The sequence below is a fragment of the Paroedura picta genome, chromosome 1, assembly GCF_049243985.1.
Source record: "Paroedura picta isolate Pp20150507F chromosome 1, Ppicta_v3.0, whole genome shotgun sequence".
NCBI classification, from domain to species: domain Eukaryota; kingdom Metazoa; phylum Chordata; class Lepidosauria; order Squamata; family Gekkonidae; genus Paroedura; species Paroedura picta.
Genome location: NC_135369.1, coordinates 143,918,284 through 143,931,380, shown reverse-complemented (window position 1 = coordinate 143,931,380; position 13,097 = coordinate 143,918,284). Strand labels below are relative to the sequence as shown.

The window sequence follows — 13,097 nt, the reverse complement described above, 5'->3', positions numbered from 1 at the left end:
AAGGGATACTGAGCAACTGAAACAAAGCTGTAGTATCTATTGCAATGGGAAACCTTCAGGAGGAATACATGCTCCATGTGGGCTCACTACTATATGGAAGAGTTAAGAATTCAAAGCTACTCACCTGCCATGTCAATGGCGAAGGGCCTATCTGCCCGCCAGCCAGTGTACCAGCCGACAACCTTTCCCTTTTCCACAATGGGACGTTCATAGCGTCGTCCACCCACCAGCCCCACTGGCCAAACGGACACTTTACGAGTTGTGCGCATCTGTAAGAAGGGAGCAGAGAATGATTTTCAAACCAGGGCCGTTTTTTTTATTGAGAAATATTTTTACCAATCAGGGAATCCTTCCTTGGGTAACGAGAACAGTCCTTGCAATAACACAACCAAGTGGCACAAAGCATAAAGCCATCTCGATAAAGGTACGCATTTCCAAAAGGAACCTTAGATTTCTGCAGAGATGGAAGAATGGGTAGATTTATATATTTCAGATCTCTGAATTTGGGGGTGGGGAGGAGAAAATGGCTTTGGGAAGGGAAACTGAATTGACTAGTAAGCCTCCAGGCCTAGTGGCATACTCCTGATGAGGAACATAAGGAACTCAGATGTGAAACCCATATGACCCAGATATGTAACTTATCACCAAATTCACCCACCATTCCAGAAGACCGATGAGTAGAAAATGTTAGACCAAATTTTTAAAAAGGGATTCAGAGGGGAACCAGGAAATAACAGGCCAGTTAGCCTAATATCTGTCCCAAGCAAATCGGAAGAAAATGTACTCAAATTATTAGTCACAAAGAAGGTCAAAACCTAATGAAGAAAAATTAATATGGCTTCTGCAAAGGGAAGTCCTGCCTCACCAAACTTTTGGTAGACATTATATACTTGGACTTTCAAAAGGCCTTTGACAAGGTATCTCACCAGAGCTTCCTGAGTAAACTTAGCAATCATAGGATAAGACAAAAGATTCTTACACATTAAAAGCTGGCTAAATGTCAGGAAACAAATAATAGGAATGAATGAACAGTTCTCACTATGAAGGCAAGGAAGACATTCATAAATTATCTGGAAATGTAGTGGCCAAGTTTGCGGATGACAAAATTATTGAGGATGGTGAAAACCAAGCATGATTGTGAAGAGCTCCAGGAAGATCTGCATGAATTGGATGAGTGGACAACAATGTGGCATATGTTCTATTTTACATTAAGGGTAAAATGATATACATTTGTTGTTGTTAGGTGCAAAGTCGTATCTGACCCATCGCGACCCCATGGACAATGATCCTCCAGGCCTTCCTGTCCTCTACCATTCCCCGGAGTCCATTTAAGTTTGCACCTACTGCTTCAGTGACTCCATCCAGCCACCTCCTTCTCTGTCGTCCCCTTCTTCTTTTGCTCTCGATCGCTCCCAGCATTAGGCTCTTCTCCAGGGAGTCCTTCCTTCTCATGAGGTGGCCAAAGTATTTGAGTTTCATCTTCAGGATCTGGCCTTCTAAGGAGCAGTCAGGGCTGATCTCCTCTAGGACTGACCGGTTTGTTCGCCTTGCAGTCCAAGGGACTCGCAAGAGTCTTCTCCAGCACCAGAGTTCAAAAGCCTCAATTCTTTGACGCTCGGCCTTCCTTATGGTCCAACTCTCGCAGCCATACATTGCAACTGGGAAGACCATAGCCTTGACTAGACGCACTTTGGTTGGCAGGGTGATGTCTCTGCTTTTTAGGATGCTGTCTAGATTTGCCATAGCTTTCCTCCCCAGGAGCAAGCATCTTTTAATTTCTTTGCTGCAGTCCCCATCTGCAGTGATCTTGGAGCCCAGGAAAATAAAATCTGTCACTATCTCCATTTCTTCCCCATCTATTTGCCAGGAATTGAGAGGGCCAGATGCCATGATGTGTGTTTTCTTGATGTTGAGTTTCAAGCCAACTTTTGCACTCTCCTTCTTCACCCGCATCAACAGGCTCTTTAGTTCCTCTTCACTTTCTGCCATTAGAGTGGTATCATCTGCATATCTGAGGTTGTTATTTCTCGCTGCAATCTTGATCCCAATTTGTGACTCATCTAACCCCACCTTTCTCATGATGTGCTCCACATACAAGTTAATAGGCAAGGCGACAGTATGCCGAACTCCTTTCTCAATTGTGAACCAATCAATGATTCCATGCCCGGTTCTCATTGTTGCTTCTTGACCTGCATATAGGTTTCTCAAGAGACAAATAAGATACTCTGGTATTCCCATCTCTTTAAGAACTTGCCACAATTTGTTGTGCTCCACCCAATCAAGGGCTTTAGCACAGTCAATGAACCAGACGTAAATGTTCTTCTGAAATGAGTGCAATTGTGTGGTAGTTTGAACATTCTTTGGCATTGCCCTTCTTTGGTATTGGAATGAAAACAGACCTTTTCCAATCCTGTGGCCACTGTTGAGTTTTCCAAATTTGCTGGCATATTGAGTGTAGCACGTTTACTGCATCATCTTTTAAAATTTTGAATAGTTCAACTGGAATGCTGTCACCTCCACTAGCTTTATTGTTGCTCAGACTTCCTAACGCCCATCTGACTTCACATTCCAGGATGCCTGGCTCCAGGTCAGTGACTACCCCCTTGTGGTTATCAGGGATGTTAAGTTCACTCTTGTATAGTTCTTCTGTATAATTTTGCCACATTTTTTAAATCTCTTCTGCTTGTTAGGTCCCTACCATTTTAGTCTCTTATCATACCCATCTTTGCATGAAATGTTCTCTTCATATCTCGATTTTTTTTGAAGAGATCTCTTTGTCCTCCCTATTCTATTGTCTTCTTCGATTTGTTTGCACTGTTCATTTAAGAAGATATTCTTATCTCTTCTAGCTATTCTCTGGAATTCAGCATTCAGTTGGGGGTATCTTTCTCTTTCTCCCTTGCCTTTCACTTCTCTTCTTTCCTCAGCTATTTGTAAACCTTCCTCAGACAGCCATTTTGCTTTCTTGCATTTCTTTTTCTTTGGGATGGTTTTAGTTGCTACCTCTTGTACAATGTTGCAAACCTCCGTCCATAGTTCTTCAGGCACTCTATCAGATCTAATTCCTTAAATCTATGTGTCACCTCTACTGTATATTTGTTAGGGATATCATTTAGTTCATACCTGCCTAGTGCTTTTCCCTACTTTCTTCAATTTGAGCCTAATACGATATACATACTGGAACAAAAAGTTCAACTTCAGAGATGGGTTGTGCTTACTGAGATGGAGAGGGGAAAAGATTGTGGGGATGCAATGAATAGCTCTATGAAAGTGTCAACTCAGTGTGCCACATCAGTGAAAAAGGCAAACTCTGTGCTAGGTAATATTCAGAAAAGGACTGAAAATAAAATGGCCAAAATTAGAATGCTCTTGTAGAGATCTAAGGTGCAGTCTCATTTGGAATACCGTGTACAGTTCTGGTGTCTCAGAAAGGACAATGTAGACCTGGGAAATGTAGTGGTGGCTCAAACTGCTTTAAAGCGAAATTCGACAGATTAATGGAGGGCAGGTCTATCAACAGCTAATGGCTATTCAGAGGAAGTACATTTCTGAATACCAGTGCTAACAGGCAACATCAGGGGAAGACCATGGCCTCTAAGCCCTGTTGCTGGACTTCCTGAGGAAGTGGTTGGTCATGGTATGAGACAGGATGCTGGACTAGATGGATCAAGCAGAGCTCTTCTTATGCTCTTATCATCACTGTTAACTTTTCTCCCAGGTACTAGCTCTTCCCCTTCCCTTGCATAGCCATCCATGTGTTCTGTTCTTCCATCCAATTTGTTAAACTTTCTTCAATTACTCAGTCTTCCCTCACTGCACTAGTACAGATTTTGATTACCTCAGGTAAGATGGCATAGACTTCGTCTCGACAGAGTCCCAGATATAGAATTTGCACCCATTTATATTCCCTCTCACTGCTATATTCTCTCACAGAATCATAAGGTTGGAAGGGGCCATCTAGTCCAACCCCCTGCTCAACACAGGATCAGCCTACTTCTATCTGAATCTACCCAGCAAGATACCTAAATACAGAAATAGTTAATGTATTAAAGATTTAAACTCTGCAGGAAAAACATCCAAAAGGAAACAAAGTAACTGTTACCACTATACAATGAAACAAAGAACAGAGAGGGGTGAAATACTACATGGAGCAGAAAACAAAAAACCTAACTGGAATTAGCTAGGATCTGAAAGGTTGAATATCTGTACAATTTAGACAACAGGTTCTAAAATTATATAAACATTTCCTGTGCACAGCTCAAAAAATGTTTAAGGTTAAAAACATACATAAAGCACCATATAGTCTTAGGCTTTAGATCTGACATGTTTTGATCCACACTGGGTCTTCCTCAGAGGTTTAATTTTTGACACACATATTGATAAAATGCAAAATACTTAAAGCAGCCAGTAAAAAACCCACAAAATATAAGAACTTATTTTTAGTATGACAAAATCAATCAAAATGGATCAGATGTAAAATGTCCATTTATCACATAATAGTCCTTCTTCCAGACTGCCAGGAAATTCCGATGTGTACCCATGAAGTAAGCGCATGTACAAAAGCAGGCATCCATCCCATCCCACTGCAGACCAGGGCCAACCCTTCTTAGTTTCCTGAAGAAAGCAAGAGATTCAGAATGTGGGCTGGATGGGATCATATTTCTGCTGAGCTCCTTCCCCTCCTCAGATTTCCCTAGGCTCAATCCCAGATCTCCAGGAATTTCTTAACCCAAGGTTGGCAACCCTTCCCCAAACGTCTCCATCTCTGGGAGGCTGGAAAAGCCATCTCCTGCTTGTCCCGGGCCATGGGATTTTTCAATGCTTGCCCTCCCCTCTGCCCCCACCCGGGTCTATCTGTCTCCCCAGGACTCAGTGGCTTTTATAAAGTTCTTTGTATATATTTATAAAGTTATTTGGAATACTGGCAGTGCAATCCTAAGAAAATTTACAGCCTTCAATGCCCATTTACTTCAATGGACTTGGAAAGGGTATAACTCTGTTTAGGATTCAAGCCGGTAGCTGTGTTGGTCTGAAGCAGCTGAACAAATTTAGAGAGCCCAGGGGCACCTTCAAGACCAACAAATTTTTATTCAAGGCATGAGCTTTTGTGGGCACGCACCCCTGCTCAGATATGATATGATGAAATGGAAGTAATCAGTTCAAACTTATAGGTAGAGTGTGAGAACAAATAATTTTCATCATGCTGTATGTTAATTTATTCTCACACTCTACCTATAAGCTTGAACTGATTACTTCCATTGCATCGTATCGTATCTGAGGTTTGCGTGCCCACAAAAGTTCATGCCTTGAATAAAAATTTGTTGGTCTTAAAGGTGCCACTGGGCTCTAAATTTGTCCTGTTTAGGATTCCACCGCATGTCCAGTCCCTTGCACCACTTTGGCAAATCTGACTAGTGCAGTTAAACCCTGCGGCATAAGTGCAGCTTCTTTTCCAAAATATGTGCTGCACACCCTTTGTGAGTACAAGTCCTCACTTCACACATATGTGGAAGTCACTTTCTTTGTATCTACAGCTCAGTTGGTTTGAGGACACTCAAAATGCACATCATTAGGACAGGTGTGTTATGCATGGGGAGTATGTGCAAGGACAATGCCTGGGAGCATAGAGACATGACCTGCCTGCAATGTTTTCCCATGACAATGCCTCCAAGTGTACTGCACAATTTCTCCCTACAAGAATGCACAGAGGCCATTCAATGTCATGGCGCTAACTGGAAGAGGCAAAGCTTACACCTTGTCACCCTTAGCATTAAGCCTGTTCCTTTCTGCACTGCCCCATCCAGGGATCTTTCCCTTGGTCAAATTGTACTATGATACAACGTAGGGGAATGGCTTTTATATACTCATGCATATGTATATGGGAGCAAGGCAGATTAATGCTGTAAGCCACTTTAGGTCCTTAGTGGGAGAAAAGTGAGGTATAATTAATAAAATAAATATAACTGAAGACCAGCAGGGATTAAATCATTGCACGGAATGTAGAAATGCACAGCATGTTCTTACAGCTTTCAGAAATACACACAGAACTGTCAAGCAAGGGTAAGGCCATAATGCTCATTCGTGGTTGTTAAAATGAACAAAAGTTGGCCTTGAGTTACCATTTGTTCCTGAATGTTAAGTTAAAAAAAAGAAATGTTGGAAGTTTTAGTGTTAATATTTGAAATGTAGGTCCTACAACTATGGTTATTGGGGCATCATAAAAGATTGCAGCAGCATCCAAGCCAGCCTCTTGTACTGGATAAAATGTAAGAATTCAAGCATTCATGCAAACCTCACTCATATATTATTTAGCTTTCCTTTTATGCCACTTTAGTGCAGTTGCCCTGATACAGCTTTGCAAAAAAAAAAAAAAAGAATATTGTGGAGTTATATACACATGTACACACACACACAAGATTATCTTGTCTTGATTAAAAATAAAAAGCCTCTATAGGTTCAAAGAATTGGTTTTACTTTTAAATGGTTTACAGAGCCAGTAAAACTATTATTCTATGTCACAGCATATGTCTGGAACACACACCAAATATACAGATGCAAATGAAAAATCATATGCAACCTGGCAATTAATATTTTCATTATCATACACCATCTTGAATATACTGTTTATGCCAATAAAATGTTACTGACTGACTGACTGACTACACTGTAAGAATTTTATTATTTGAATCTTGACAAACTTGTCACACCTATGAAATTAATTTGATTACAAATTAGTATTACTGCTTTTGTCAATAAGCCCAAAAGGAAGCATAACATATAAGGAGAACGTTTCACAGAAAACATGGCCATCTGGGACTCAGGAAGAAAAGGAGGAGGAAGAGGAAGAGGAAGAAAAGGAAGAAGTAGTAGTAGCAGTAGTAGTACTTATATGCCACTTTTCTTTACCTGAAATTGTCTCAAAGTGGCTTACATTTGCCTTTCCTTTCCTCTCCCCACAACAGACACCCTGTGGGGTAGGTGAGGCTGAGAGAGCTCTGATATTACTGCTCGGTCAGAACAGCTTTCTCAGTGCTGTGGTGAGCCCAAGGTCACCCAGCTGGTTGGATGTGGGGGAATGAAGAATCAAACCTAGCTGGCCAGATTGGAAGTCCACACTCCTAACCATTACACCAAAATGTAGATAGCAACAGGAAGCTAGCAGGAAGGAGGAGAACGTTCCATCACACAATACTGGCTTGGATCTAGATATCTCATCCAGATATGGACGAGAATGCTGGAAGGGAAGGGAGCATGTGAAGGGTGGGTGCTACTCAAACAAGAACTATTGCATGCTCAATCAATGACTATCCCAAAAAGACGAAAACAGTGCAGGAGCTCTAAGAAGCCTATTTGGATGAACAGAGAACTTCAAGAGGAACTAAGAAAGAAGAGGGAAATGTTCAGGAAATGGAGGAAAGGACAGAGCTCTAAAGAAGAGTACCTACAGGTTACTAGGCACTGTAGATCAATCATCAGAATGGCCAAGGCTGAGAGTGAACTAAGATTGGCCAGGGAAGCCCATTGTAACAAGAAAAGATTTTTCAGTTATGTGAGGAGCAAACGTAAAGTAAAGGACGCAATAGGCCCACTGTTGGGTGCAGATGGACAAACTCTAAGGGCGGATGCAGAGAAAGCAGAAAGGCTCAGCGCCTATTTTACATCAGTTTTTCCCCACAGGTCAAAGGGTTTAGGCACATCTGGAGATGGCAGTAGCCAAGAGATAGTGTCTAGGTGGCAGGTTGACACGGACAGAGAGGTTGTTGAGAGGCATTTAGCTGCACTGGATGAGTTCAAATCCCCTGGGCCGGATGAAATGCAGCCAAGAGTGCTCAAAGAACTTTCCAGAGAACTTGCACAACCCTTGTCCATCATCTTTGGGACCTCTTTAAGGACTGGAGATGTCCCGGAGGACTGGAAGAGAGCAAACGTTATTCCGATCTTCAAAAAAGGGAGGAAGGATGACCCGGGAAACTAAAGACCAGTGAGTCTAACCTCTGTTGTGGGGAAGATAATGGAGCAGATATTAAAGGGAGCGATCTGCAGACATCTGGAGGACAATTTGGTGCTCCAAGGAAGTCAGCATGGATTTGTCTCCCAACAGGTCCTGTCAAACCAACTTGGTTTCCTTTTCTGACCTAGTGACAGGTTTGCTGGATCGTGAAAATTCGGTAGATGTCGTTTACTTGGATTTTAGTAAAGCTTTTGATAATGATGTTCTGATGGATAAATTGAAGGACTGCAATCTGGATTTTCAGATAGTTAGGTGGATAGGGAATTGGTTAGAGAACCGCACTCAAAGAGTTGTTGTCAGTGGTGTTTCATCAGACTGGAGGGAGGCGAGTAGCGGGGTACCTCAGGGCTCAGGGCTCAGCCTGGTACTTTTTAACATATTTATTAATGATCTAGATGAGGGGGTGGAAGTTCTGCATCTGGGTCAGAAAAACGAAAAGCATGCCTACTGGATGGGGGATATGCTTCTAGGTTACACTGTGTGTGAACGAGACCTTGGGGTACTTGTAGATTGTAAACTAAACATGAGCAGGCAGTGTGATGCAGCGGTAAAAAAGGCGAATGCCATTTTGGGCTGTATCAACAGGGGCATCACATCAAAATCACAAGATGTCATAGTCCCATTGTATACGGCAGTGGTCAGACCACCCCTGGAGTACTGTGTGCAGTTCTGGAGGCCTCACTTCAAGAAGGACGTAGATAAAATTGAAAGGGTACAGAGGAGAGCGATGAGGATAATCTGGGGCCAAGGGACCAAGCCCTATGAAGATAGGTTGAGGGACTAAGGAATGTTCAGCCTGGAGAAAAGGAGGTTGAGAGGGGACATGATAGCCCTCTTTAAGTATTTGAAAGGTTGTCATTTGGAGGAGGGCAGGATGCTGTTCCCATTGGCTGCAGAGGAAAGGAGACGCAGTAATGGGTTTAAACTACAAGTACAACGATATAGGCTAGATATCAGGAAAAAAATTTTCACAGTCAGAGTAGTTCAGCAGTGGAATAGGCTGCCTAAGGAGGTGGCGAGCTCCCCCTCACTGGCAGTCTTCAAGCAAAGGTTGGATACACACTTTTCTTGGATGCTTTAGGCTGATCCTGCGTTGAGCAGGGGGTTGGACTAGATGGCCTGTATGGCCCCTTCCAACTCTATGATTCTATGATTCTATAATTCTATCTGCAGACAGGACACCCATTTGTTAAGTATGATTTCCTTGTACCTACCACTGCAGTCTCAATTGCTGTTCCTAAGAGGCAGCAAACTGGGGGAAGATGTAAGTCTGCAGCAGGAGGGAGAATTGGAAAAATCACCTGCCCTTTCCATCTATGAACCCATCCATGGGATTAAATGTGTTATCTTTGGAACTCCAAATGCCAAATATATTAACTTTAAAATACCTAGTCAATTTCTTGGTTACTTGATGTGATTATTATCAAAAGCAGTATGGGAGGGATATTTCAGGTCATTCTTAACCTGAAATATTATGTATATTTATAGACTAGCTCAACGCCTGGACATATGCATGACATTCAGCGCAACAGACAGGATAAAAGCAAGGTCGGGATTCCTTAAGAAGTTCCATTTATGGTTTGGTACTAGAAGCGGCCCTGGCCCTCGACCACAGACAATGAGTTGTGCTTATGTTTTATTGAAGGGAACTAAGTGGGTCCCAACAAACTTGAAACTTCAGTGGAACTTTAACAGCCTAATTTTTCTCTGGATTGGGGCCACCATGGTTATTGTTTTCAAGCAGTACTGAGCAACCAACTTTAAATGAGCGAACCATTTTTGTATTTTTAGGATGTAACTGTACCACCCTAAGGATTAGTCATCACTACTGAAATATTCAGTTGAGGCTTGGATAGATATCAATGTGAATGTGTATCATGGCCTAAAGAGTCTAGTTAAGACAGTGCTTCGTTTTCAGTACCAATAAGTTAAAGATGTAGCAACTCTTTGAATCACTTGTGAATACTTAAACAGAGCAATTCTTAGGGTTCAACTAGATGTGACAGTATCAGTGAGTCCACCACAGAGATGCTTCCACTGCCTTTTTAGGGATGAAATTCCCTTTGTTTACCAACTCTACAAGGGCCCAATCCTGATCAAGTCCATGGTTTGGAAGTGGAACTCAAAATGCCAGGTTTTCCACAACATTCATGGCAAATCCAGTTGAAATCTGTGATATTTCTAAGATAAAAAACGAGCAGATTTAAAGCATCTCTGTAAACTCAAGCTGAAGGCCACCAATCTTTTGCCTAGAAGAGCAACATAATCTGCATTTCACAGTCTGTTGCGCTGGGTTTATAGTGTCCCCCCTTTCTTTGGTGTACTTCCTGATAGTTTGCTACCAGTAGTGTTCAAAGCATCAAAGGCTCCTAACATCAATTACTATTTTCTTTGGAGTACACTGCTATTCAAAAAGATTCGTAACATCTGAGCATTATTCATCTCGGCTCTCCTTCACCTGCAATTCAGGCTATGCCACTGTTTGATCACTACTTGGGCAATTTCCCATAAATCCTTGAATATATGCAATTCTATGGTATGCATCAGTCTCCCAAGCTTTTTTTAAAAACCTGAATTGGAGGGGGAGAATCAGATTGCCGTAAAAACAGTATGGGAGGGATACTCCAAGTCATTCTTAACCTGAAATGCACTCCCCCCCACACACACACACACACTTTCCAATCCACAAGGGAGAAAAATCCATCCTCATCTTTCTCCTCTGGATAACTGTGAAAGGGTCAAGAACCACCATTATTTCTTCAACCAGATGCGTCCTCCAGCACTGGAGTTTTCAGAAAACACACCTGAACCACCAGCCGATCAGTCACCTCTCAGCAACTCATTTAATTCAGCCCAAAGGAAAAGAAGGTGATGCAGAGTCCCACAGCCTCTTCAAAAGACTGCAGTGAACCAAGAGGCGATGGGCAGGGCCTCGAGTTATTAGGGTACCACATTCCAGCAGTTCTTGGTTTCACATCCAACTGTTCAAAGGAATATAAAAGGATGAAAGTTCTCCTCTAGAATTTTTTACGTGCAAAGCCCCACTGCCACCACTCCCACCACGCCTACTTCATATGTATGGAAGCTGCTGCTCTTGCTTCTGGCACTAATTTCAACTTATCTGGATATTTGCAAATGTTTCCACCCAGCTGGACACCACGTTTACTCACAAGTGATGTTCGGCCCCTTGGGAGGTCTGTCACTTGCATTATGTACAAGCGTGGTGTCAGAATGGATCACATGGGTGGCAGTCTTTCATATATACACACACTGCCTTGGGAGCCACTGCAAAGACAGCAGCACTCATCTAAACGTGTGAAAGCCTGGGCCAGGAAGAGGGGATCTAGGAGGGTGGAGCACCACCCCCACAAAGATACCTTTTCTATTTGCCTCTGTACGATGCCTCTGCCTTGCAAACGAATCCACACAAGTGCCTCACCTACACATTTATTACCACAGTACCTGCTCACACATAAAGACATTAACTATTTCACACACAATCCCCTCCCCCTTCTGCATTTCACACAAAAACAACTCGCTGTTACCAATAGCAAAGTCTCCTGTAAGTTTCTCCCCTGCACAGTACGTCCCCCTAGATTTCCCTAAAAAGCCCTGGAATGGTAATTGGTAATCTGTTGTACCATTTGTGCTCCCATCTGTAGATTACTTGCAAAGGACTGCCACTTCAATCCTGGGGGACCTGATATTATAACACTCTGGCACCGATTCAAAAATGCAGCAGAAGGCTCTGTGCCGTCTGCTCTGCTCACAGGCTCCTAACGGAGCTACTGGGGTTGGGAATCAAAAGGATCTCTGAGTCCCGATCAGCTCTCCAAGGGATGAATGCCTCCTAAGGTGTCTATCTTACGGAATTGGCCATTAAGGAAATCCCAGTGCAATTTACCATTGTGTGCCAGCAGGTATGTACTGGTTGCAAGGATGATTTATCAAGCGTTCAGAAAGCACCTGGAAGATTATTTGATACAAAAAGGCAAAGCATTTTTGGGAGGAAATTTCCTTCAACTATAGTGCAAAAAATGCTCTAAGAACTCTTCCAGTAATCAGAGAAAGAGGTCATATAACAGAAAGCTATCCATTAAAGATACAATGAAAAATTTAAGCACATATTGGCGAATTACTGTCATATAGTACTTACAATTGTTTACCTGTTTTCAAAATATTACTTTTTACTCTTAGTATTTTACCAGAAGCAAATGACAGAACAATGGATGCATAAATCAAGCAGGAAAAAAACAATGTATGCAAATTGAAATTTATTTAGCTACAAAGAATTAAGATGGCTGCCCTCACTACCTGCCTCATCAGGGCCAGAATGGAGAGTCTGTTAGCCATATAGGAGCAAAAGTCATGGAATAGGGCCTTGGCTATGGAGAAATATTACAATCACTCCACTGGAGCTCCCAGTTGGCAGCAGAGCCCTGCCACCCATCCTCCCCAGTACCATCTCACCTACCTAAATGGCTGAGTTGCCCTCCACCATCCCTACTCACTGCCTTTGGATAGGCCTGCACATGCATTCACATCCAACGAATAATCTGCAGGGTGGAGAAAGAGTGGTCCCTGTCTATCAAGGGGAGTACTCGGCCCCCAGCTGTTGAGAACAGCAGATGCACTATCTAGTAAACCACCATGGCCCTGGGGGGTAGGGCAAAGGTTTTCTAGCTTACCTGTTGGTGTGTGGTCACCCCTGGCAGATCCACTGTGAAACCTGTAAGGTCTGCTACTAGGGAGAGTTGACCCATGGAGGGCTCACCTAGCGGTGACAGGTTTCCTACCCGTGTTGCCTACCACAAGGGTGTGTGTCTGTGTGTGTGTTTGCTCCAAGTCTGCACATTTGTGGGGTGAACTCAAAAAACCATTTGTAGGGCTGGGTGCATGGGAGTGGCAGCGATGGAATTAGAGGGTATTGCTGTTTGAGGGTGCTTGAGCTCTCAGAGGTGTGGCCTCAGAAGAGTTGGGAGGGATTTCCATAGGTGCCAGTGGGGCTCCACCACCTTTGTGTGTGCTCCCGAGGTCATTCCCACACTGGAACTGCTTAGTGAGCCCACTGGCTGCCATCATGTCC

General features: G+C 43.0%; 1 protein-coding gene across 6 annotated transcripts in view; it reads right to left on the bottom strand.

The window, feature by feature from the left end:
* B3GAT2 (beta-1,3-glucuronyltransferase 2) overlaps window positions 1-13,097 on the bottom strand; it is a 45,490-nt gene that overhangs the window by 20,454 nt on the left and 11,939 nt on the right. For all 6 annotated transcript variants that reach the window (XR_013226131.1, XM_077307335.1, XM_077307365.1 and 3 more), the window contains one exon: window positions 125-269. Coding sequence is in view for 5 of the 6 variants with exons in the window: in XM_077307335.1 (XP_077163450.1) it covers window positions 125-269 (145 nt within the window). In the remaining variant the exon portion in view is untranslated. The remainder of the gene's footprint in view (window positions 1-124; window positions 270-13,097) is intronic.